The sequence below is a fragment of the Poecilia mexicana genome, unplaced genomic scaffold (assembly GCF_051168715.1).
Source record: "Poecilia mexicana isolate PSO_F unplaced genomic scaffold, ASM5116871v1 scaffold_9, whole genome shotgun sequence".
NCBI classification, from domain to species: Eukaryota; Metazoa; Chordata; class Actinopteri; order Cyprinodontiformes; family Poeciliidae; genus Poecilia; species Poecilia mexicana.
The window spans coordinates 9371594-9396519 of record NW_028263378.1 but is presented as its reverse complement, the minus strand read 5'-3'; the positions used below and the strand labels follow the sequence as shown (position 1 = coordinate 9396519).

Below are 24926 nucleotides of genomic sequence, written 5' to 3'. Positions count from 1 at the left end.
ACAGATTAAACTGGAACCAGAGAACCAGTCAGGGGCTACAAAAGGTGTTTGGGTTTTGGTCGGTGTTTGATTATTTCAGACATTTGGGTTTTTACCTTCAGGTTTATTTTCATATTTTGTTGTCCTTCCTGAATATTTATATTATTTCCTGTAGATTGTTCCTGTCAAGTTTAACTGTGTTTGTATTTTGATTATTTCCTTTTTATTCATGCTGTTCACTTCCTTGTATTATTGCTCAAAATGTCTTGCCATACAGGATTATTCCTTCAAGTTTAGTTTTCTTTATTGTTGCATTTTGTAACTTTGTGCATTTTATTTTATTTTCTTTAGATTAGTGTTAGCCTTCTCCATTTGTTTTGTTGTTTATGCCCTCTTGAGTTTCTCATCGTATTATTCTGCTTCCTGTTTCTATTGTTTTCACTCACATGCGCTGCCTCATCATCTCCATGTGTTTCAGCTGAACTAAAACTCATATGAGCTCTGGATTTCATTTTTCAGAGTCTCATACGTTTTGTTTATTAAATTCTTCATTTGTGCCTCTTTCTACATGCGATTGGGGAAGAGGTTTCACCTTCCAACAAACTTCCAACAGGATAGTTTAGATCAAAACATATCTGTTAAAATGGCCCAGTTAAAGTCCAAATCTAAGCTCAACCATTTATTTTTTGTGAGGCTGCAAAATATTTCAGTTTCTAGAAATAAAGTCTTGGAGCTGGTATGGCAGAGAACAATGGATCTACCAAGTGTTTGATTCACAGAGGGCTGAATAAAAATGTACTCCACACTTTTCAGATTTTCATTTCAAAATCTAAAAATCTGTTTCATTTTTCTTTCTGTTCATAATTGTGTGTCTCTTTTGTTCATCTATCTTACAAAATCCTATTAGAAAACATAGAAGTTAGTGATTTATAGCATAAAATGTCAAATAGTTTTGCAAGACACTGTATCAGAAGCAGTTTTAAATAAATCTTTTAGGACTATCAGCCTATCTGAGGGACACAATTTCTTCATATTTCTTTGGAAAAATCAGTGGAAAATATCTAAAATAACCCCTCATAAAATGTCTCAAAGGGGCAGTATTATGTAAAATTGACTTTTGAGGTTTACATCATGTTTTAATGTTATTCCATCATCAAAAACATAGAGTTGTCTTTCAGGCATGTTTGAGAAATCCTTTAATCTCCATGACAACCATTCAGCTGTGAAAAACGGCTGGGTGGATCTAGCTCCGCCTTCAGGACGAAGATCCTCCTCTGAGGTGCAGTTTCTACGTTTCAGAGCAGCTATCCTCTGCGAATGCCCCCCTCAGCTCCTTCAGACTAGCCAGCAGCAATTAGCAAATGCCTGGTGGAACTGTGCATGAACTGATCTCGTTAAATGTGCTACTTCTCAGTGCATGACTGATAAAAATGTTGCTGAAAGGTAAATAGAGAAGCTCTGCTGTAATGACTTCCTGAGGGCAGTTTGAGAAAGAGCAGAAATTTTTAAAGAGACAGAGGGCCAATTTCAAGGAGTTAAATTACAAAGTAAAATTTCTTTTAAGTCATATTTGATATGTATCTGCTTTTATAACAACTGAAGGTAACGTAGCTACTTGATTGTGCTATAAAATGGCATGATGTGCCTGGAAAACACACAACGAGGAGTCAAAAACCTTGAATGAGAGTTTATTCTCAGTGTAAACACTGATCTGCATGTCAGAGTCTGAATTCATGAGTTTGAATGGCTAAATGTGGCTCCAGTCTACAGGGACCCGGCAGAAAAACAGCCAAAAGAAGCACAACAACAAAACTTGAGAAACTTTCAGTCTTTACATGATTACAAGAAAAAAAAAAACAACAACTCCGTTTCCTACATAACTAAAGCAAACTGCGCAGCAGGTTATATGAGCTACAGCTTCAAATAGAGTCAGTTTCTCTTTTGGCCATTAGAGGGTTGCAGTGCGTATATTTCTGCTCTGCTGCAGATCATTTAGAGGAGGGAGATCTAGCTGCAGGTGAGACTCTCTGCTTGTCTGTCTGTCTGACGCCAGGTAGGAAATGCAAATGAGAGCTGCTGTTCGTTCTTATGATATCGCACGCTTTTAATCTCTGAGACTATTTGCATCTGACACAAAGACACGTCCTCATGACTTGAGCTGTGAGACTCGTGCCAGCATCCTAACCATGGTAAAGTAAATGTCTTTTCTTTGGTTCTACTTCGGATAATGCTTTGTTAATGTTGGGTGAAATAAGGGGGAAGTGGGAAGGTGTTGTCACAAACTTTTGCTGACTGCTTGTGCAGATACCGTCACTTCTGTTTGTTTTACTTTAGCAGGGCTGCATGAGGGAATAATACGATGATGTTCAGAACATAAAGGTTTGTTAGGATGTGTTTACCTGACAAGCGTAAAGAAAGTCAGGTCTGTTCTGAGTGATGACAAGCAGATCTCCTTGTTGTGAAAAGTTTTCATAAAATCAGTCACAGGATTCTAATCTGTAGTTTAATCTCACTTGATTTAGATTTAACGTAAATTAAAAAAAGAGTCTGACTGATTTTTTGTCTCATTCAGAACCAGTTCTGACCCTAACACAGGTCTTTATTTGACTCTTCTATCCAAACGTGTCACTTCCTCATGCCGAGTTTCAGCCGCTTGTACAGGAAATCATGATGAGTGGTGGTTGTTGCCATGTGGAATAAATGTTTATTTTTCAGATTAAAACTTTGGGTTTCAAGATGTGTAAAAAACATTCAGTTCTCACTTTTAATTTCAGTGTAGGAATGAGTCTATTTTAAGTGTTTCTCGTAAAGTCTCAGTTTCTCCTTTGGGTGAAAAAGCCCAAACCACACTCAAAAAAACATGAGAGGAATATTTTTGCACAAAAGCTATTTTAGCTGCTCTTTTTTTTAAACATTTGTGGGAGCAGATTGAGCTGCTGTCACTAACACAGAAACACTATTTCTATTGTGTGAGTGGTGAGACATTTGAATGGTGCATACCTTGTCCTGGTTTGCATTAGATTTCATTTCATAGTCAGATGCATTTTCCTTTTTCCTGCTGCCCTCTCTTCGTTGAACCGGCTACTTTTTACTCTAAAAACTCCAACACAGAGGCAGGGATGCAATAAAACAGCCGACACAAAGCACAACTTTGTCACTGGCTTCTCCTGACCCTAAAGTGCAGCTATATCTGAAGATAACTGCATGAGGAAAAGCTGATAAATAGCAGAAAGGTGATGTAGTTCTCTTTTACTGTCACACCTGCTGCTCATTTTACAGTGAAGCCACTGTTCTCTGACATGTTGAGGTCGACATGTGACTCATGTTAAAAACCGTCGGTTCTTCTCCACCTTTCCGTGTGTCCGTAATCATTTACTCTGCACGATACTTCCCCTCTGACCGCCTGACGCTGTGGGAGAAACTCCACTTCCTGATTTCACCTGAGGTGTTTGTTAATCTGCTCCTCACTCTATTCTCATTAAAAACATTGCAGATGAACAAATGATATTATTACTTTGGTAAAAGTTCTGGATTCTCCACCCAATACAAACTTATGTCAATGAAGAAAAAACAAATATATTTTAACCAAAAATATACGAGAAAGCTTTGTTATTTTAATGTTTCTATCTGCTGTGTCTCTATAATTTTAATAAGACAAGGTAAACACTACATATTGTCTCTGAAAGTAGATTAACCTGTTCTAACATAGACATATTACCTACTATGAATATTAATTTTATGTTAAATTTTGTATTTTTTGCAGTATTTCTTTATTTCAGTCTTAAAATTGACAGAATTTCAACATAAATGTATATCTCGAGCGCTCATAATAACATTTTTAAATGTTAAAATCAGAATTATAATCCGATTTTACTTTTTTACTTTTACTTGAGTAAAATTTTGAAGTAGTGCTACATATTCTTAATCTTTGCTTACTCTACCCACTTCTGAGGGCGAATACCCGAACTTTTTAAGCTAATTCACAAAAGACTGTTCTGTCAAATACATTTATGCAAATAAAAGTAAAACTAAATCCCTAAAAAAGTCACCGTTATGGTAATTCTGGCTGACGTAAACCAGGAAAACATGGTGTACTGTTATAGAGTAAAAGAAAACAGATCTTTTTCTACAAGTTGAATGTAAATATAGCTAATACTCTGTATGGAAATATTACAAATAAAGCTCAGGTATTCAAATCAAAGAGGGAAATGATTTTATCATATGTGGTTTTGTGAAGGACCCAAAGCAGGAGGCAGGCAGAATCATTCTGGAAGTGATTTCACATGCAACAATGTACAGGAGGAAATAATAAAGAGTCCGTCTTTAAGGCCCATGCAGGAAAACAAGAGAATCTCAACTAATGAGCATAAATACAAAGAAGAGTGATTACTGGGACGTTCAGGTGACAGGGAGGGAAAAACAAGGAATAAGAGCAACAAAGGTGCAACAGGAAAATATTAAACACACAGACGGATAAAACATTCACAAAAGTGCATGAATAATCAGGAATGCACAACGTAATTCACTGAAATACATGACATAAAGTTAAAAACAAAAGTGATGAGCAAACCCAAAGTCCACAGAATGAGAGGAGGGAAATTTATGGAAGTTAAAAGTTTTCCATTTTGTGCTGCTTAACTCAGGATAAAATACTTATGGCTTCATTAAATATAAATATATATATATATATATATATATATATATATATATATATATATATATAAATAACACATAATTTTCTTTAAGCAGTAATAACCAGAAGAATACAATCATAAAACAAATGGACTTCTGGTCTCATGGTTCCACCTGGCAGCAAATTTAGATTTTTAGATTATTTAGATAAATAAGTTAAAGTGACCATTGTTTAAACAATGCACTTACAAAGTAATGCTCTGAGACTTTGATTGTACTGATGCTCAGTTTTATCCTTTAAAGAGAACTTATGCAAAATTCACATTTTGTACATTTTTGTACTTCTCTTTGGGTCTCTGGCGTGGCCAGCAGCAGATTAGTTGGATTTAAAGTGGCAAGATGACCGGACTAAAATGTCATGTAATTTAGAATAATTTTATTTTTTTTAAAAACATATAATGAACATGTTTTCTGTGGCCTATCCAAACCTTTTCCATAAAGCATAATAGGTCAATGTCATCTGACACCTCAGTGCTTTATTTCTCTGTGTTTCTGTTGTTTTCAGAGTTTCCTTGGAAAACTGAAGCCCCGGTAAGTAAAATGAAAGAAGCCCTTCTGTTCATCTGGTTCAATGCACCAATATTCATCATTCATTTCTGCAGCATGCTTTGATTGAGTCTTTTCTTTTTCTTTTCTTCTACCTTTGACACACAGCGGACCTCCGGCCCCTCCAAGGAGGACAGGTGAGATTTACCTTCACTTAAAAACAAAGGTTCGGTTTCTCCTCTCACATTTACATTCCTGTGTTTGTTTCAGACAACAATGCAGCGTTTGAATGGCCACAGGATGAATTTGTGAGTAGCCCACATGTTTCAAAGTCTAATTTGTCTTTGTGTGTTTATTTTGTACCACGGCTTTAGTGGTTTTGTGAATAGTGTCCTAGTTAGTTTTTACGATCAGAGAGGGTGACATGGCAGTCTCATGATGTGGTTGGAGAAGTGAGAAGTTGCAGATTAATGCCAGCATTCATCCTAACGTAGAGATGAGGTAAAATATTTCAGATTTCTGACAGTGTTTGTCTCTGAGCAGGATGATGAAGACGGGGACATGTATGAAGTTCCTCCCTGTGAGCGTCAGCCTGTCAAGGTCCCACAGACACAGATTCAGGAAAACATTTACTTGGGTAAAAAAATCTCTGCATTTTCTCTCATTGTAGCTCAATGTTAAAAAACATTTGCAAACCTGCGAAAAAGTATCACAACCCTTGAACTTCTGTTTACATTTTTTCACATTGCGGCCATAGTCTTACAAAAAATGTTCACATTTTTGTACTTCCATTTGGGCCTCTACTGCTTCTAAAAAAAAGCCCAATCGCTTAAATAAACAATAGGTTAATATTTTTTGACTGGTTTCAAAAACCTCCGGAATGTAAACTCATACATCAGCAGAAGCTGACCCGTTACCTAGCAACCCCTGCCTAGCCCAGCCCGTTACCTAGCAACCCATTAGAGCTCCAGAAAGTTTGGTCTGCTGGTTTCACCGCTGCAAAAAGGCTGCTGGAAAAGACAAGTGCTTTGTTGTTGACAGGAAGTAGAACATATTTTTGAAGAAGAAGAAGAGCCTGCTGAGTTTGTGTAATTTTACAAAAAAATGATTCAGTATATACATGTGGTAGTGGAGATATGCTTAAAGAAGTTGGATAGTTGAAATCACAGCGAACTCAAAGAGGGTTAAATATAAATGCTCTATAACATAAAATGGAAATAAAATTTGTAATTTTAACAAGACAAAATGTAAAAAAAACCTTTAAGGCACAGTTTTAAAATTCCTATATTTCTTCTTTCCCCCTCAAAAATCAGTTTTTTTCTTTTTTTGCAGAGAGGTCATCTCGTCCTGAAATTCGTCCCCCACCCAGACTAACCAAACCCTCGGTAAGAACAGCTTCAAACTTTGTATTTCTCTAAAATTGTGCAAATATATTCCTTTACTTTTGATTAAATATCCTCACCTGTTCCATTCAGACACCACAGAACACTGGAAAACGTGAGTTGTCACCATTTTTTGTTTATTTAACAGTAGATTGTGTCTATGATGTGGGTGAAAAGCCTCGTTTTCCCTTCCAGCTCCTGAAATAAACAGAACTGAGAAACCCGGAAGGAGAAAGATGCCGGATCCTCCGGCCCGCCCTGCTCCCGCTCCTGCTCCCTTACCTGAAGAAGGTGAAATAAACACGACCACAGTCACGGGTTTAAATCACTGAATGAAACCTAATATCCATATTTAAATGAGTGTACACAGCAGTCAAACATATTTCCTCCAATCTGTGGTTCAAGTGCCTTTAAAACGCTGGTTAGTCGTGTTTAATATTTAGCAACAATTTTTCCCTTGGGGAAATAGAAAGAAAACTAAAAAGCAAGGAAGACAGCGCCACCTACTGAAACACCTCCTAGCAACTTGATATCAGAAAAAAAATAATTATTTGAAACAAAATTATTTTACATTGGATGCATTGATTTATCATTGACAACATTAAAGTTTTAACCTACTGACAAGCTAAAAACATAAAATCTGTTTTTATGAAACATATTTTTTGATCAGTTCTGTTTGAAATAAATAGCATAAATAATTTCTCAGTATCCAGATCTGCTTGCCACAGTTTATTTTGTTTGTGTTGAATATTTTAACAAAAATTGTGTGTTTTAATAAATGTTCTGAACTATAATATGGATAAAAATCAAGCTTTGACTTGCAGTGCTGTGAAAAAGTATTTGGGGAGTTTATTGTCTTTAAAAATGAGATTATTATGGTGACAATGTTTGTTTACTCCTTGTTTGTTTGCTTTTCAGATGTGTATCTGGATCCAAATGAAGAACAGGTGAGTTTGAAATCATGACCCGTACATGCTTGTAAATATTGTATATTTATGAATAAATATTTATAAATGCATAAATAAATATCCATGTACAAAATGTCATAGCTAAACTACAAAAAAACAGCAACCAAAACGTAATTTTATTTCACAAATTAATGATCTTTTTTATTTCAGGAAGACAATGACGACGTGTATTTGGAGCCAGAAGCATGTATGTCACATCTCACACTGAAAAACAGCATTGCTTAACAAAAGGTCCCAGAATATCTCTACAGAAAATGTTTGATCATTTCTTTTCTCTCTGCTCTCCAGCCTGCCCTCCTCCTGCCCCAAACAGAGGACCGAAACCTCCTCCTCCAAAACCCATGTAAGTCTTTTCCATTTGAGTCCGTGCATTTCTTTATTTTATCTCCAGAAAGGGGAGACATTAAAACCACAGTGCAGCTTGTTAAATGTCTGTTGTTTCATGCATTATGGATGTGGAGGACACAAATGTAGGTTGGCAAGATGAGACAAAATGTACAAGAGAAAAAAAATATTTTCTACACAAAAAAACCCCCAAAGTGTATTAAAACCAAATCCAAACAGAATTAACCCAGAGTTAAACAAAAAGCTAACAGGAGGATCTGATTAAGACCTGAAGAATTCAGGAGAGTTATTATATGCTGAAATTATTGAGACCTGGTTGGCAGAATGTGATGGAGGTCAAAAAACTGAGCACAGAAAAAACGGAGGAAATCTAAAATGAAGGAATGGATGAACAGAGAAGCGTCTGAACCAGAAAAAGGAACAAATCCACACTGCAAAAAATATTTTTTGTCCAGTTCCTACTGCAAATATGCTATAAAACTAACTGACAAGTAGCTTTTCAGCAAAAAAAAATATGAGCTTGTTTAAAGTAAATAACTAAATGATATTGATGAAAAAGTACTTTCTCACTGGCAGATTATTTCACTTACGCCATGGGAAAATGTCTCACTGTAGGTGAAATAACCTGCCAGTGGAGCCTTTTTATCAATATTAAGGAATTACTTACATGAAACAAGCTCCTATATCTTGCTGAAAAGTTACCTGTAAGTTAGTTTTGTCTTATTTCAAATGAACTAAGATGTTTGCACTAGAAACTAGACAAGAAAATACTTGGTAATATTTGTGTTTTTTTGCAAATCAAAACACATGAAACCAAAAGGTATCAAAGGAGCAACAGAATCTAGATGGAGTCAGTCTGCCCTTTGCACAGCATCACACTTACTTTATAATCAGACAATAAGCTCTTGTTTTCTCATTATCTGCAGGGTAAAACCACCAGTTCCAAGAGCTGAGACCGTAAGTGTATCTTGCTTTTCTTCTTTAAATACTGGGAACTGTCCTAGTAAAAGTAACAGAGCCCAAATAGGTGTTGATTCATGAAAAATCGTTCAGTATTCTGTGCCAAAGGTAATATTTACAAATCCCACACTAGAACAATGTTTGCCTTCTCTCTTCTAGCAGCCAATGTTTTCTGCTATTCACGAGCTAAAGACATGTGAGTAACTATTTAACCAGTGAAAAACGGACAGCAACAAACCTGGAGAGATACTGAAACCAGAAGAAAATGTAATAATTTCTCTTACAGCTGAGGACAGACGCGCCAGCTTCCCCGGTCAGCTACCACAACGAGTTTTGCCTCCAGATCTGAAGGAACCTAAACCCACGTATGAGTGCTAGCTATACAGAAATACTATTTAAAGTGATGGAATTTGGATTAATTTCCAGTTTATTTTTTCTGTTTCATTTCATTTATGTTTAAATGAAAACTAAACTAATCACCTCATTTTTGTTGCAGACCTCCTCATCCTATGATGGGAGACTGCAAACCTGGAGGTGAGCTGGGAGTCTGCGCACATTATTACTTTGGATTGTTTCTGACAAAATGCAGATAATATTCAGCATATTGCATGTTTTATATCTGTTTTAAGGTGGCAGCAGGATGATGAAGCTGAGTGGGAATGAGGTAGAGTATCAACCTGCACTAAAAAATACACTTAGACTGGAAGTTCTCTGTTTTCATTCACAAAAAACAAACTTTGGTTAGCAACTAAATTTAATTTAGACTATTTTACCATTAATATGCTCATATGTCCGACACTCAGATTTAAGAATCCCATTTGTAACATGAGTTTTTTCTGTAATCTGTAAGTTTTTTTTAGACAACATGAAAATGTTGGTATGGAGTTCAGTAAAATAGATAACTTGGGAGGTTTTCTACTCCTGTAATGCAGCAGCAGCAGAAAATCACCAAATGGGTCATTTTCCAATAATAAAGGGTTATTCTGTATTTTTGATGTGAAACGTAGCAGAGAGGCACAGAATGGGGACAAAATGTATGGTCCATAATACATATTCAGAACCTGATCTCAAAATAATAATAGAGGGACATTTGTTGACTTAATTTCTGTCTTTCATTCAATTCAGGATAAAGAGTGGTTTGCTGGAGACTGTAGCAGACAGACAGCTGAGAGTCTCTTAAATAGAGTCAGAAAGGTAAGGCCACTTAAACCACTATAAAATGTACTTTTCTGACACAAAAGAAACCCATTTTTTGTAAATAAAAAAAAAAAAAAATTCTGGACAAAAGCACCTTAGGAGGTTTATGCTACAAGGATTTTTGGCCCAAGAATACTTTCTCCAAACATCATACTCAGAAAGTGCAGGAAGATTTGAGAAAGTAAAATTTCTTCAAAAGAAGAAGAAGAAGCCATATTTGCACAACCCCCAAAAAAGCCGATTTTTGTGTTCGCATCCACCTGAATAATATGTAGTTGTGACCCTGCGGTGATGTGTAAGTTTTTTCCCCGCAACTTCACACGAAAAATTTGATGTTTTGGTTTATTAATGAATGAATGAATTAATTAATTAATTAATTTATTTATTGATTTATGTTTTACTGAAAATATGTTTTTTTTTTTACCAGTAAGACATTTCTCAGTAAAACATTTATAAAAACTATATTTTTCAACTGATTGAGTCCAAATTTGGTGAACTTTTACCCAACATGTAGATTTAAACGTCTAAACTACTTTTTTGTGTGAAAAATAATATTTTAGTGATGTTTTGCAATATTTATTTATAACAACATTTTGGTGAGGTTATAAAAATGCTAAATTTATTGTATTTAATTCAGGCAGGGTAAAAGCTACAATAGTACTGACACCAGGAAACCATTCTTTGATGTCTTACCTTTACAGAGGTACCAAAAGTTTGCACTTTAATCTGATAACTGTGAGGCTATTAGTGATTTATTTTGGTATGTTTTTGCCTGCAGACATTTACCTTTCCACCCTTAGGGCTTAAGGGGTTTTAAGTTATAACCAAGGGGCACTGCGTCGTTACCTAGCAACCCAAGATGAGCCCAGCCTGTCACCTAGCAACCCAAATTGAGTTCCAGCACGTTTAGTCAGCTGGTTTTAAAAGACAAGTGCTTTGTTGTTGACTTGCCATCCAGAAACCACGTGTCACATTCTTGTTGGATGTGCAGGAGGCTCCACTTCTGCTTTTCAAAGATGTACGTTTGTGTTATGTGTTGCAGGATGGAGCCTTTCTCATTCGATACAGCTCAGACAAGCGGCCCCAGCAGCCGTACACCCTGGCTGTCCTCTACCAGCAGAAGGTGTACAACATCCCCATCCGTTTTATTGAAGAGTCAAAAGGTTACGCCCTCGGAAAGGAGGGCAAGAAGAATGAAGAGGTGAAGGAAAATCCTCATATTTAAATATAAAAGAAGAGAAAGATAACAGGATTCTGAAGGGAAAAGTTCATACAGTGCCTGATAAAGTCTTTCCACATTTTATCATGCAGCAACCACAAACTTAAATGAATCTTATGTGGATTTTATATGACTGGTCTGCAACCTTTACAATTCAAAGAACCATTTTTTGCTCTCAGTCCAGCTAAATAAACTGGTTTAGATCAGAAAATGTCACATGATATTTCTACAAAAACAACTTATGATTTTTGAAATAGGAAATTTGTTGTCACTTTTGAAGAACTAAACTTTTTACTTCTGTTTTTAGGTCATAAATGAAGAAAAACAAAGCTAACAAATATGGGTAGATCTTCTCTCTGGCATGTTGATATTTGTGGAAAATTATACTTTTTAAAAGAGCAAATAGTTTGTAGCGTGATAAGAAAACAGGATCTCACTGGTACTTTTTAGTGCCAACTTGAATTTGCAGTTGTATTTATAAAATCATTAGTTAAAAAAAATTTAGAGAAAGTGATCAAGAGTCATTGTGGAAAGACCAAAGAAATACTTGCAGCTCTTCAATTGTATCACATAAAATCCCATTAAATTCCTCACATTTTGTGGGTGAAATGTGACAAAATGTGAAATTAAAAGTGTAAAGATACTTTAGGAAGGCACTTTAAACATACTTTTATACTGTTTTCTTTACTGTTTTTGTCCCTTTTCTCGTAGGTCTTCAGCAGTCTTGACGAGATGATTTCTTACCACAAGAGCAACCAAATACTTCTGATTGACAGCAAGAGCCAGGCCAAGCACACAGCAAACCTAACGCAGCCTGTACGGCTCTAAAACGACACTAATTATTACATGTTGTGTGAGATAAACGGAAGAAACTGAAACTTTATTTTACAGAAAAAAAACCTTGATCTTACCTGTCCTTGTAAAAAATAGATTTTTTTTATTCACTATGGTTCTTTGAGGAAGATGTCTAGATGAAAACTGTAAGTTTATATTTATCAAGCATCCAGCTGTCGCACTTGAAGTCTCAACTCTATTCGTTGCAACTTTTCCACTTCTGTTCATTTACATAAATTTGTTTGCTCAGATCTTTTTCTGTCACCTTCTCATAAGTTCACTTCAGAGTGTTTGTTTTGAAATGCTTTCAGTTTTTAGTGTAACATGTTGGCTGTTTTACAGTCCAGAAAATGTCGCTTGCTTTGATTCTGTTGTGTTAATTTCATCCAGGTTTGTCTGTATTTACCAACGCTGACTTTTAGTATGTCTGAATGTCATCATAGGGGTTTTTGTGGTGTTTTCTTTGGGAAGAATTGATCCTCTGGCGTCGTGTCCTGATGAGAGCAGCAGCTCTCCAGGATCTGTGGGAGCAGCTGCTAACCAGACGCTGGCGGCTCCACCTGCTTCCTGTCAGGGTCAAACATCTCCTCTGTGATCAAACCATAAATCTTCTACCAAATGGTAGATCAACAAATGTGTGACTATTTGCTTTTAGGAAAATAGTTTGTAAATCTTAGAGCTTTCTGCAAACAGATTCGATTCTGAGATGTAAATCAGACTCGCCGTTTTTATTTTACACATCGCTTTGCTTGTACAGAACGTCTGTTCTGCCTAAAATGCAAAAGATTTTTCACTGGTTCTACTGTATTAGTGAAATTTGCATTAATAGGAGGTGCAAAGGAGAACTATATTACTTCCTGAAGCGAGCTACTGTATGTTGGCAAGTAAGAGAACTAATAATAATCTGAGCCTGAACTATTCAAAGTCCTGAGAACCGCAGCAAAGATTTATAGAAGTTCCTGTTTTTGACGGGGAATTCAAGACAACCCCAGCAAGGTCAACTCACACTGAATATTTTCAGCTCTTTTTGTTTTTCTTATGCTCTACTCCCATTGCAGAGATTTTGTAATCTTTTTTATTGAAAAAATGTTCTGTTGTCACGCTATAGACCACTTTTTAGTTTCCACAACTAACCGTGTGATTTGTTTTCCCAGCGACTTGGGGATAATTTTATTATTTGTCTAACACACTCTTTCATTTTTGTGTTGAAAATTGGACCAAATGAAGGAACAAGCCATGTTCTTTCTGGAAGTACGGCTGTTAAAGCACCAAAAGGAAGAATATATATTATTTTCATTTATGTGCAAATTTAGAAATGTTTTCTGTCTCTATAGATGCATTTTCATCTATCAATGTACAATGTTTAATTTTATGTTTGTTTAGCAACAAACAAGCATTTAACTAAAACATAATCAGGTACAAATGAATGTATCGTGTCGATATTAGAAGAAAATCCTAAAGGCTGTAAAATCTTTACACATACAAACAGCGCCCCCCTCTGGCACTCCTCATCAATTAAAAAAACAAAACAAATTTCATTCAAACTTTTATTTGAAAACATTTATTCAAAAATATCTGACATTTAAATATGTTATCAACTAGTCATAGTTGGTCAAAGTGTCTTTCAGTTGCAAACAGAAGTACATTGAATATGCTTTACTGTAAATATGACAAAGACACTGATTTCTTTAGGAACTATTATGGGTTAATAAATAGAAGATGCCAGTCAAGCAGGACAAATGTGTGTGTGGATAACCACAGCTTACGTGTATCTGCATTTAGTTATTTTTAAGAGTATATAACAGCTGGAACTGTTGGAAACAATTTGACTGGATGTTAGGGAGCCATGAGGGGAAACTTTGGGTTTGTAGGTAAATGAAGCCTAATGTTAAAGGAGAGTCTCATGGTCACTGCTGTGAGCCGTGGTGGTTCTGTGATGCTGTGGGCTTGGAAACCTTGTCAGAGTATATGGTACAAAAACAAAACAAGTGAAAAAAAACTTGTGGAGTCTTGTCAGAAAAATTAAAAACTGTTTTTTCAGTAGATATTTGAGGCTGGCAGGGAGAGGTTGGAGTTGGGGATATGATTCTTGTCCATAATAACCGATAGAAGGTTGAAGCATCATTTTCAACTCCCCTGGGATTTATGGTCTTAATTCAGGTATTATTTGAGCTTTTGAGATGCAAATTAACTATTAAAAGAAGAATGCCTCAACCAAAAAGTTTTTAACAAAAAGAACTACAAAATGCTGTTGCCATGAGCAAATATTTATTTATTAAAAAACAAAACAAAACAAACAAACAAACAAACAAAACCCTTTTACATTCCCATAACAAGTTTGTGTTGGTCTGTCATAAAAATCCAATAGTATATGTTGAATTTGTGGTTGTAAAATGACAAAATGTGAAATAGTTAAATTAGTGTCCGATTTAAATACATTTCAGAAACATAAATATTTTCGTTGGTAACCAGTCAAAACAGAGCTGGAGCTGAACCGAATTGTTAATTTTGAAGTTGGTGAAATGGGGAGGGGGAAGGGGTATCAGCGGAAGAGTACAATCCACACATTCAACGGGATGAATCGTCAGTCATCATGTGGAAGGAAAACACGCCAACACATGCAAAGTCATGACTTATAAAGAGTCTGTGTAGATTTTTAGGACACTCTGGTTTCCTTACGAGGCACCGCGGAGAGCAGGTTTGGCTCAGTTACTAGGCAGAGCGGACTACTTTTCTTAGCGGAGGAGCGGAGTTTTTGATTCAGCGCTGGTGTAGGGGGGCTTCTGAATGGGAGCAGTCACTAGATTCGTGTGATACCAACCAGGCTACACTACTGCCCATCGTTTTGGTTTTTTGGGGGACACAAAACAGAAGACAGCCACCTCTTTCCTCTGGTTATCCCCCATCCCCTTTCCTTCTTCACGGACTCTTCAGGCGCAGAAATCACCTGAAAATGGCTCAGATTTTACCAATACGGTTTCAGGAACATCTCCAGGTAAGCACAGTGGAAGAAAAAAAAAAAAAAAAAACCTCAGAAAAATTTGAGCTCCTTTGTTTTGTTTTTTTTGGGGGGGTTGCTTCGCTCTGCACCCATGTTCCTCCGCACACAAACAGCACATGTCGCATTTAAATGGAATCTGAAATTGGGCTGCAGGGTGGTGCTCAATATAGCTACAGGCCTAGTTTTCTGCTCCTGCCGGGCAGATGATGACTTGTAGAAATTGAACAGGCAGGTTGTACACAGCTCCAATGGGGACCGGTGTTTTCAACTTGAAAACGCCGCCGTCATTTTTTTGTAGACTAACTGCGGCGTTTTGATACTTTCTCTCTCTCGCTCTTATTTTTACCGCCTACAACTGAGCTCAGCTGTTCACAGTTACGTTGTAACTGAGACCCTGAATGGCACTTGCTGTTAAGCTTTGTTGCTACCGCGTTATCATCTTGCAGCAGCATTTTCGCCTGTTTGCAACCCTCTGCTAGGTGGTTTTATGCGCTAAAGCATTGTTTTTGCGGATATTTGGGCGTAAATTTCCAGGCAGGTGTGTGCAGAAGTACAATCTGTTGTTTTGCACTTGGACTGCTTTCCAGCCCGCAGGATGAGATCGTTTCTGGGCCCGTTATCCTGCAAGCCCTGCATGACATCTTGCTCTTTTTTTCCTTTTTTTCTTCAAAGCACCTCTTTTCACTTTATCACGTTTTATCTAAAACCATAAACGTAAATGCATTTTATTGGAATTTTATTTGCTAAAATGCAAAACAAAGTAGCGTTTCATCTTAAGGTATAAAGATGTTGACTTCATGTGTTACAAGTTTGACAAATAATGCCCTGAAAAGTGTGGCTTGCATTTGTAAATCCCTTCACTCTGAAATCACAAGAAGAGGTGCATAATGGTAACATCAGGCTAGAGAAGGCTAGATGAGACTTTCTTTAGCATTGAAGCATCAATGAAGCTTATTCTAGTTAAGAGATTTTCATTTTAATAAATGTATGTTCAGGAAATAGCATTGTTTTCAAGGAATTATTTTAAGGAAGACTTTTTTTTGTTGATTTAATTGAAAATAGCAACCTTCTCTTTAGGGTTAAGTTTTGAGATGAAGTCACAATCAAGGATCTGAAAACAGAATATCAGGTTTACGTGCATCCTTAAAATGTCTTAAAATTTAGGAATTTGTCCTTAAGTATGTTAATTACAAGTCTGAAGTTTTGTCCTGGCAGGACTATTTTAGTCGTGTATGATCTAGGTAGTTTATTTTTCTGTTAGGACTTTTCTGTTTGAGTCGCATGCAGATGCATTTATTTTGCCTTGTGACTCAAGGTGGTTGGGGCTATGGCTAACTAGCTGCTAACAAACCTTTGCTAGCTAGCTTTTTCCATCTATGATTGGCAAGTGTAAATTTATCGCCAGTTTGGACTTTGCCTCTGAGTCACTTCTGTTGACAATCTGTACGATGCTATGTGCATTCTGGCTTGGCACTTCTATATAAAATATTAAATTTGTCTTTTGGCTGTTGTCACACAGGTCTTGAATTTCATCAGTAATGGCCTTAAAGTCTTAAATTTGAGTTTGCAGAAACCATTTATGTAAAACATAGACCTTTACTTTGTTTCGCTGCTGTTTTTGTGTTTCTGTTGCAAAATCTCAAACCACTTACTAAACTACTTGGTGCAAACGAGCAGTTAGGTTTTAGATGTGTCACTGACACAAGTCTCAATACGCGCTTTGCAAAAATATTTCCAAAACTCCTTGGTAGACAAAAGTTTGGACAATAAATCTTAGTGTATGTTTTCAAAGTTTTGTTCCAGAACCTCAGTAAACAAACATCTTCCATTAACTCTCGATGCCTATTTTTGCCTTTATTTCATACACATGAACAAGTTATTTTGTACCCATATACAGCTGAATGTCAATGAATTTGAATATTACATTAATTCAATTTAAAATATGATAAAAAAAATCATTATTGAGTGATGTTTGATGTTTCCTTTGACTTGCAGTTAATGGAAACCAAAAATTAATTTCATCATGTAATTGTTTGGCGTACACAGGGATAAGAAACACAAAAAGTCATTCCTAAAGAATAAGTGTGTTGTTCTGAATACATTGTCCATGCTAATGGAAAATTGAGTGGAAGGAAAAGTGTAGTGGAATAAAAAGTGCAACCTTGAGAGTGCTGTGGAACAAAATATGAAATTTATGTCTGAGTGAAAAGAGTCTACAGAAGTTCACAGTTTGAATGATGTAGTGACATATTTACTTTTTAATGATGTTTGAATTTAATTCAGTTTACGTTCCTTCGGAGTCAAGTAATTTCATGAATTGTGGAGATAATTACAAAAACACCATCTCATGTATAATTTGTTTTAGTCGAGCATATTTTTTTGGAAATTACACATTTATTGATTCCATTTATTGACGATCCCAGATTCCTGTTTGAACCAGTCAATCCTTAACCTCTGATATCCAAAGTAAATTGGAGCAACCTCCTTCTTATTGATATTATTTATCTGAATCATTTAATCATTATTTGTATGTTAGACGGTGAGTAGGACATAGAAAAGTACTTCAGTTTTAAAGAATAGAAACATACTAATTGATTGCTGATACGTTTGAATCAGTAGATTGCTTTATTTCCTACGTGGGTGGAAGAGATTGTTTTGTAGCTGTGGCCCTGAATGACACTGGCTCTCAAGCTTTGTTACTTTTTCTCCCCATATTTTGTGAGAACACAGTTCCTATTTTCAGTTAATTTAATGTATGGTTGCTGCTTCCTAAGCTGAATTTGGAGAAAATTACCAGACAGGTTTGTGCAGAAGTAAAACCCGTCACTTGCTCTCAAACTGAATCCCTTCACTGCACCCAGGCTGGCAGGATGAGAGCATTTAACGCATGGCATCCTGATTTATATTACAGCAGTAATATTATATGTATTTCCAGGCTCTAATTGAAGCATCTGTGCAGCTTCAAAGCAATAAGCATAAGCATAGCACATGGGCTTCAGTAGAAAAATGCCTCTACAATCCAGAGCAATAAAAGAAACAAACAGCCGTTTGTATGGTGTTCTGCGGGGGAACCGTTTCCACCACCGTCCCCCCTTTTTCCCCTCAGTTTTTTGGACTTTGAATGGTCCCCCAGTGCCCGGTGTCCTGGAGCCAAAAGAGAAACTTGGTGACGCGCCCCACCACCTCCACTGGTCTGTAGCTGGTTGTTATGGCAGCAGCCGGCTGTGAAATGGCCTTTCACTAGAGGAGGAGGAGAAGAAGGAGAAGAAGGAGAAAAGCAGACCCCACCCCTCTTTTCCAGCTCCTCTGGTTTGCTGCTTCACTTTCTTTCTTGACCTTAGATCCTCTGCCTGAAAACTGTGTCGGCTGCAGCAGAGCGCCATCAGGCCATGTCTGGGTCATCTGTTCTCAGAGCCACATACTTTTCCCTCAAACTTTTTTTTTAAGTCTGATGCAGTGATAAGCAACAAACTGGTTTATGTTCCACTTCTTGCATGAAACCCCACCTCTGCCCTGTTGTATCCCCGTGCAAATCCAGGTGGCTCAAGCAGAGTGAAAAATGCTTGGAATTTGCAAACCCAAGACTTTGAGCCTCAAGTTGTTTAGCTTTTTTTTTTTAGCCTGGCATTTACAGCTCAGTCTATATAGTCAGAGGCAGGGTGCAGGAATGCAGCTCAGTATGATCAAGATGCCTGATATTTTTTAAAATAACTTTTTATACCTAGTTAGGTTAAATTTGGTCAAAATCTTTGACTTCTCAGGCTTTATCTCTTATTTTAATATCTAAAAGTTAAAATCTGAATTAATAAAATGTCATTTAAATGACATCATTTATTGACGCTTTGCCTCATCTCAACTTCTCAAACTCAATATGTTTTGGTTATTGACAAACTGAAAAAAAAAAAAACTTTATTTGCCCAAAAGGGAAATTAAACAAAATCACATTAATGCACATTAAAAATGATGAAATTGGCTCTTTTACCATATTTTTCCTCTTAAGTCCAAAGATTTAACCTAAATGTTAGTTTTTTATTCAGGATTTTGTCAGATTCCAAACAAACAAAGCAGAAAACAGCTACTTTATTAATATTTACAAACATAACATGTGCTATAAAGAATCTGAAATTTGTGGAATATAAAGTTAATCAACTCCAAAAGGTAAATGTCTTGTGCCCAAATATCTAGAATACAGTGTGTGTGTGTGTGTGTGTGTGTGTGTGTGTATATATATATATATATATATATATATATATATGATTAACAACTATGAATTTGGATATGTTCGGAATTTTGAGCCTGAAAATGTGTAGGAAACCCAAATAATAGATTTTTCTGTTGTCGCAGATGGCTCACTTTTCCCATCTCTGTCTAAAGATTAAAGTAAATACACATCTGTCATGCTGGGTTCCTTAAGTAAGCTTTATGCTCTGAAGTTCATAATCACGCTTCATGCTGCGTTGAGATGAAAAGGTCTGCTGAGCTCTGAAAGTGAGAGTCACTTGCAGCTCGTTCAGCTCTGTGTGTGCAGCAGCCTACGTTCTGTAGCAGCATGAGTAAGTGCCAAAATGTCCTGCAGCTCTAAACCTCCTGAAAACTGGCCTGCCAAGCTGTTCAATGCCTCTAACCTGCAACCCTGCAGCAGCTTCTGCAGCAGCATCTCTGCCTGTGAAACGATGCCCTGCGTCAGGCAGCAGGCGGATGCATTTGATGGACATGTGATGTAAACAGAACTTGTTTAGGTCCAGCAAATTACATCAGCGAAGGAAGCAGAGGAACAGAACAGGCATTGACCGGGATGAGGACGTGCGCCTGTGTTCAGTCACTGAAACTTTGATGTAAAAGCTTTGAAGGAGCTGTGTCACCCACAGTGCTTGTATTGTTTTTAATGGTTTTCAATTCAGGTCATTTATATAGCAATGCACATTTATGCATCGTACTGCCTAAATGTAAAAACCTGCTGAAGAGTCGAGACCAAAAACAAATGAAACAAAAGTGAAAACTAAAACAAATCCTTTAAAACAGCTAACACAACTCAATCTTTAGAAAATCCACATTAGTCTGTTTCTCTTTGTTGGGGCTTTTTTTAGCTTTAGTCCCACTCAGGACTACATTACCGTCCACTGACAGACGCCTGTGGGTGGCCTTACTGCAGCAAGCTCAACAGTGCAGGCATAAACTGAGGGAAAGGAATTGCTTTTTAGATAAGAGCAACATTTTAACACAAACAGCAGTTGGGTCAAAAGTTTCATAACAAACATTTAACAGTATAGATGTAGAAGCTATAAGAGCGTTGACTCATGCAGCAGGTGGGGAGTAACATTAGGAAAAGTGTTTTTAGGCCCCAGAACTCGTGTATGATCTGAAGGGTCCACAGGACTCAGAACATTAATATATGATTGCATTAGAGCACAGGGAGAAGTTAAAAAAAGTAGATTTAGCATGTAAAATATAAATACTGAAGGGTGAGCTAATGAAGTTGGTTGCTGAGGCATTTTCTGACTGCTGTCCAGCTTGTCTTTTAGTTCACACATGCAAGGAAAACAGCCACTTGACAAAGTTGACCACTTGTAAATGATGGTGGCGTCTGTGGTTGGGCTTAGCGGTTATGTTGAGGGAATAGTTTTGAAAGAAAGCAGGACTTGATATTGGCACCTTCAGTTGGATGTTTCTACTTTTAGGTTTGTATTTTTATTCAGAGTTGTGTTTTTAGAAGATTTTAAAAGTCTATAATGATCAAGCTGCCATACTATATACCATTTTCTCCTACAAAAAGCTGCAAGAAAATAGTTCCTATGCAACATTATAGACGCTCTGATACCAAAAACATTTCTCTTTGAGGTCTTATGTTTTGTTTTAAAGCTGAGAATAACAGATAATACAGAAAAATATATTTTGATAGAGGCAGAAATCTTTTATAAAATAATCCCCATTCCTGAATTGTCCTTAACCTTTGATCTGTATTGAAAGTACTCTGTGTTTCTTTAGGTATTTCTACTCAATGCATTTAATTATTGGAAGGTACATTTCAGTTGTCAGTTTCTGACCTTTCATTCACAGCTCGAAGTCATTTGTGCATCTCTAGTAAGTTCAAAAAGATCCTCCCAAGCTTTCGTAATATTTGGTTTGTTTTATGTTTGCGAACTCTGAGCAAGTTAAAATCGTCTACCAAAAGTTTTTATTTTTTAAAAAGCTACCACCAGAATGCAACGTGAATTTGAAAAGTGTCTGAACATCCAAGGAGACGAAAGATGCTAATACCGCCTGCGACTTTAAAGAGAGAAAATTTAAATTTGTCAGGGGAAGTTTTTACTTTAGTTTACCTTCTTTCCTGACCAGCTACCAGCTCGACTTGTCCAACAATTTATCATAGAAAAAATGTGGATTTGCATCGTTCCTCACTTGAGCTGCTGATGCAACACTTCCAGCCAGTCTTTGACTCACCACATACCATCCAAGCTGCATCGGCATTAATGCTGTTTTTGTGATATCTAACCCCACCTTTTACAGAAAGATAATGCGCAGTCATGTGTGAGGAATCGATGGAGGTAATTTATGGGTCTGTGGTAGGTTAGAGCTGAAGTGTGATTTTTAGTCTGGAATCTTCTGCTAAAACGTCTGGTGAGTCAGTCGCCCCACCCTGAACTGTAAAATGCCAAAGGAGTGTGTTACCGCTCCGAATAGGCCAACTTCTCAGCCGTGTGTTTTGTTCCTTGCTTCCACACCGCCTTGTTTGGATGTTATCTCGATGCTGAACGTTTTCTTCAGCTCTTCCTCACATTCTCATCTTCATCTTGTCCCCTACCATCTTTGTTGTGCTTCCTCCCTTCTGGACCCTTGGATCATTTTGGCAGTCCTTACAGGAGAGGCAGCATATGGCTCTGATCGCCCTCAGGTCTTCTCTGTGGCCTTTTTCAAGACGCCTGTATCACTTTTTTTTGTTGGTGCTTCTTAACATTAATTTAAACAATCAACACAAAGCTCTATAACTGCATTTTTGTTTTATTTCCCACCATGTAATGAATATCAAAAATAAACCCATAGTAGCTTTACTCTATTTTTTCTACAATCTGAAGTTAATATTTCTTTTCTCTTAGTGATATGAGAGAATCAGTTGTTTTTATGCCATAAATGTCTTAAAATGTTCAACATTTGGTTTTATGCTTCAAAACAAACTTACAGAAAACTGTAATGATGCTGAAACTCAAATTTCTTTAAATCAAGGCTGAAATTTCACCGTTTTATTGCTGCCTTTGATTCATAATTACTGGAACATCGATCAATATATCGATCAATATATTTTATGTTTATATTATTATTTGCTTTTTTAATGGGATTTGACAAAAATGCAGTATTTCTTGCTCGTCTCATGATTGGTTACTGTATTAGTTTTTTTTATTTTTTATAATGTAGTTCACTTTGAACTGTCTATTTGCTGAAATGTGCTGTGCAGAGAAATTTGACCTGGTTGATATGAGGATATCCTGGGAGTTTGGTTCCACACTTATCCCTGCATCCACACGTCACTCTCAGGAAAGGCTTTTGCCAAATCCACAGCTGCATTTGCACATCGTTCTGCAGATCAATCTTCTAGAAAATCCTAATAGACGACAAAACGGTAATCCTTTATTTGGGTCTCGGTGTGAATTCAGTGTACCAGCTGCAAAATGTTATTCAGATAGAAGCACATAGATGCTGATGTTAAAAAAAAAACAATAATTTTTATACAAAGTAGTATTAGTGAGAATACATATGTGGAAAAACAGACAAAATGCATATATCTGTGCAAAGAGCAGATAACTATGATTAGGTTGTTTATGTGTTGGAGCAATCTGCAGAGTAATAGTTTTGCAAAGAACTGATTAACAATATTTTGTAGTCCAATTGTGACAATAAGACAATAAAAGTAACAATAAGAACTATTTGTTCCTGCTGTTTTTATATGACTGGATGGCACAGCAATTATAACCCCGAAACCATAAACGCTGCTCCTGAAAAACAAAACATTTCCATTTGCAATATGGTTCTTTAGAACACCAGTCACATAAAGAAGAGTGATTTGGCTCACATTAAGCTGCATATTTAAAAATTTTTGAGTATGTATTGATACTCTCATTAAACAAATAGCATAGAAAATAGTAAAACTAATAGAATTTATCTTGAAAATGATAAATCAAAATCACTATAAGATTTGATAAATGATGCACTAAATGCCCATCCTCAGTTAGAATGCATGTCAGTGGAAATTTCAGGCTGAATCCTACACATTCATTGCCTTAGATGCTGAAGGATACAAAGAATTTTGGGCATTCAAAATACTGTTATTGTGGTATTTACTAAAATACTGCCACCACATGCTTTTAATATTGTGCATTCCTGTTCAGAATGAAGCAGTCTGTAACTAAGGGAGGTTTCCAGCTCTGTTTTATTGTCTTGCATTCAGTGGGAAACTCTGTCCCAGAGAGATATTTGGGTAGTTTAGAGACCTGGCTTCGAAATTTCATGGAAACTGGCCTTCTCGGATGTTTGTGGAACATCTCGGGAGAGTTTTAGGACCTTGCAAAGCTGACACATCCAACATGTTTATTAGGAAAAAAAGAATCACCACAAAGTAACAAAAGGACTAAAGGTGGTATAGTTTATATTTCCCTGTTAGATTCATCGATTTTTGCGTGCTTCAGATAAAGGCAAATAATGTCAGGTGAAGAGAGTGGATTAAAAAAAATAAATAGAAAGAAAGTTTAAAGTTGTGTGTGTTTGCCTGTCTACAAATGGGTAAAACATCCAATTTTTAACGTAAAGCATGAATTTAATCAAGCAAATGATAATTTCCTAGATTGGAAACCGTTTCTTGTTTAAAAGTGGACTTAAACGGGCGCGCCCCGGTTTACGACCCTGATTTACGATCGCCCCTTTCTTCCTGTTTTGCTGAAGACCCGACTTAAATGGCTTCCAATGATTTGTTGTCCTGCTGTTCCAGCCAACTGGGAGATAGTGTGGTCCTTGTGATGAGTGTAAAGATTCCTTTCTGCTTGCTTCAGACTGCATAATGCAGGGAGTTCAGTCATCAGACGGAGAATGCCTGTTCTGCTCCACTCTCTCTGCTCAGACAAATAGTCCGACTGCAGCTGGAGGGATTTACGTTTTCACTTATGCTAAGATTTTACACCATTTTAGTGTTAAAAGAGCTGAAGTAGGTGTTTAAAAGAAAACCTTTAGTTTCGTCGGAGGTTTCTGTGGTTGTTCGCTGGCTCTCTGTGACCCCTGTGTGGGAAAACACCCTTTGAGATAATAGTTGGAGGACTGGAGCAGACCTGGTGCTATTTTTATCAAAACTATATTTTGATGTGGCTCTCACTGGGTTATCCCAGCAAAGCAAAGATCAGCTGCTAGCATGTACATTTTCCCTGGGACTTCCCCCCCGCCCCAGATTCATTAAAGAAGTTTTGTTGAGTAACTTTTAGTTCCAACATTGTTTGTAAAATGCAAATTCTCTCGTGCATGTTAACATGTTTGGATGAAACGACTTTAAAATAGCCAACTGAACACTTGCTCATTATCTCATGTATGTCAGTTGTGTTAATGTTTTATTGGACAATATTGAATAATCTCTGTTTCTTCTCTACAATGACATAATAGGAGAGATAATATAGTTTAAAGACTTTATGTTTCTATCCAAAGCCCAGAAGTGGTTGGTTTGCCAAAAAACTTGTATCTTGATGCTTTGGTGAATATCTGAGTTGAAAACCGAGGCAATAATTAGATATGCACCAATCAGTGGTCCGGAAATCAAAATGATTCCCATAATCAGGTCTGATTAGTGAAAATATGTTTTTTTTCTCGTATCACATTGATTAAATGCATCA

General features: G+C 36.7%; 2 protein-coding genes across 2 annotated transcripts in view; both read left to right on the top strand.

The window, feature by feature from the left end:
- The first annotated feature begins 1671 nt into the window (after window positions 1–1671).
- Window positions 1672–13595, top strand: LOC106921731 (B-cell linker protein). The gene is made up of 19 exons (XM_088008742.1): window positions 1672–2168; window positions 5177–5202; window positions 5326–5354; window positions 5428–5465; window positions 5701–5794; window positions 6490–6542; window positions 6633–6654; window positions 6735–6830; window positions 7458–7486; window positions 7658–7694; window positions 7796–7850; window positions 8779–8809; window positions 8972–9008; window positions 9099–9177; window positions 9309–9346; window positions 9442–9476; window positions 9938–10006; window positions 11052–11210; window positions 11940–13595. The coding sequence occupies exons 1-19, from the start codon at window positions 2166–2168 to the stop codon at window positions 12054–12056; spliced, it is 1047 nt and encodes a 348-aa protein (XP_087864868.1). The 5' UTR covers window positions 1672–2165; the 3' UTR covers window positions 12057–13595.
- Window positions 13596–14645: 1050 nt separating this feature from the next.
- The window catches only part of cltcl1 (clathrin, heavy chain-like 1), a 35497-nt gene continuing 25216 nt past the window's right edge, over window positions 14646–24926 (top strand). The window contains exon 1 of the mRNA XM_088008741.1: window positions 14646–15057. Within this exon, the coding sequence (XP_087864867.1) occupies window positions 15016–15057 (42 nt within the window). The 5' untranslated portion in view covers window positions 14646–15015. The remainder of the gene's footprint in view (window positions 15058–24926) is intronic.

What these genes read in the sequence shown, in the direction of transcription:
- LOC106921731 (XM_088008742.1), top strand. An exon ending in TGGATCCAAATGAAGAACAG is followed by an intron (nt 7,487 to 7,657) that starts GTGAGTTTGAAA and finishes TTTTTATTTCAG; the next exon opens with GAAGACAATGACGACGTGTA. An exon ending in TGAAGCTGAGTGGGAATGAG is followed by an intron (nt 9,477 to 9,937) that starts GTAGAGTATCAA and finishes CATTCAATTCAG; the next exon opens with GATAAAGAGTGGTTTGCTGG.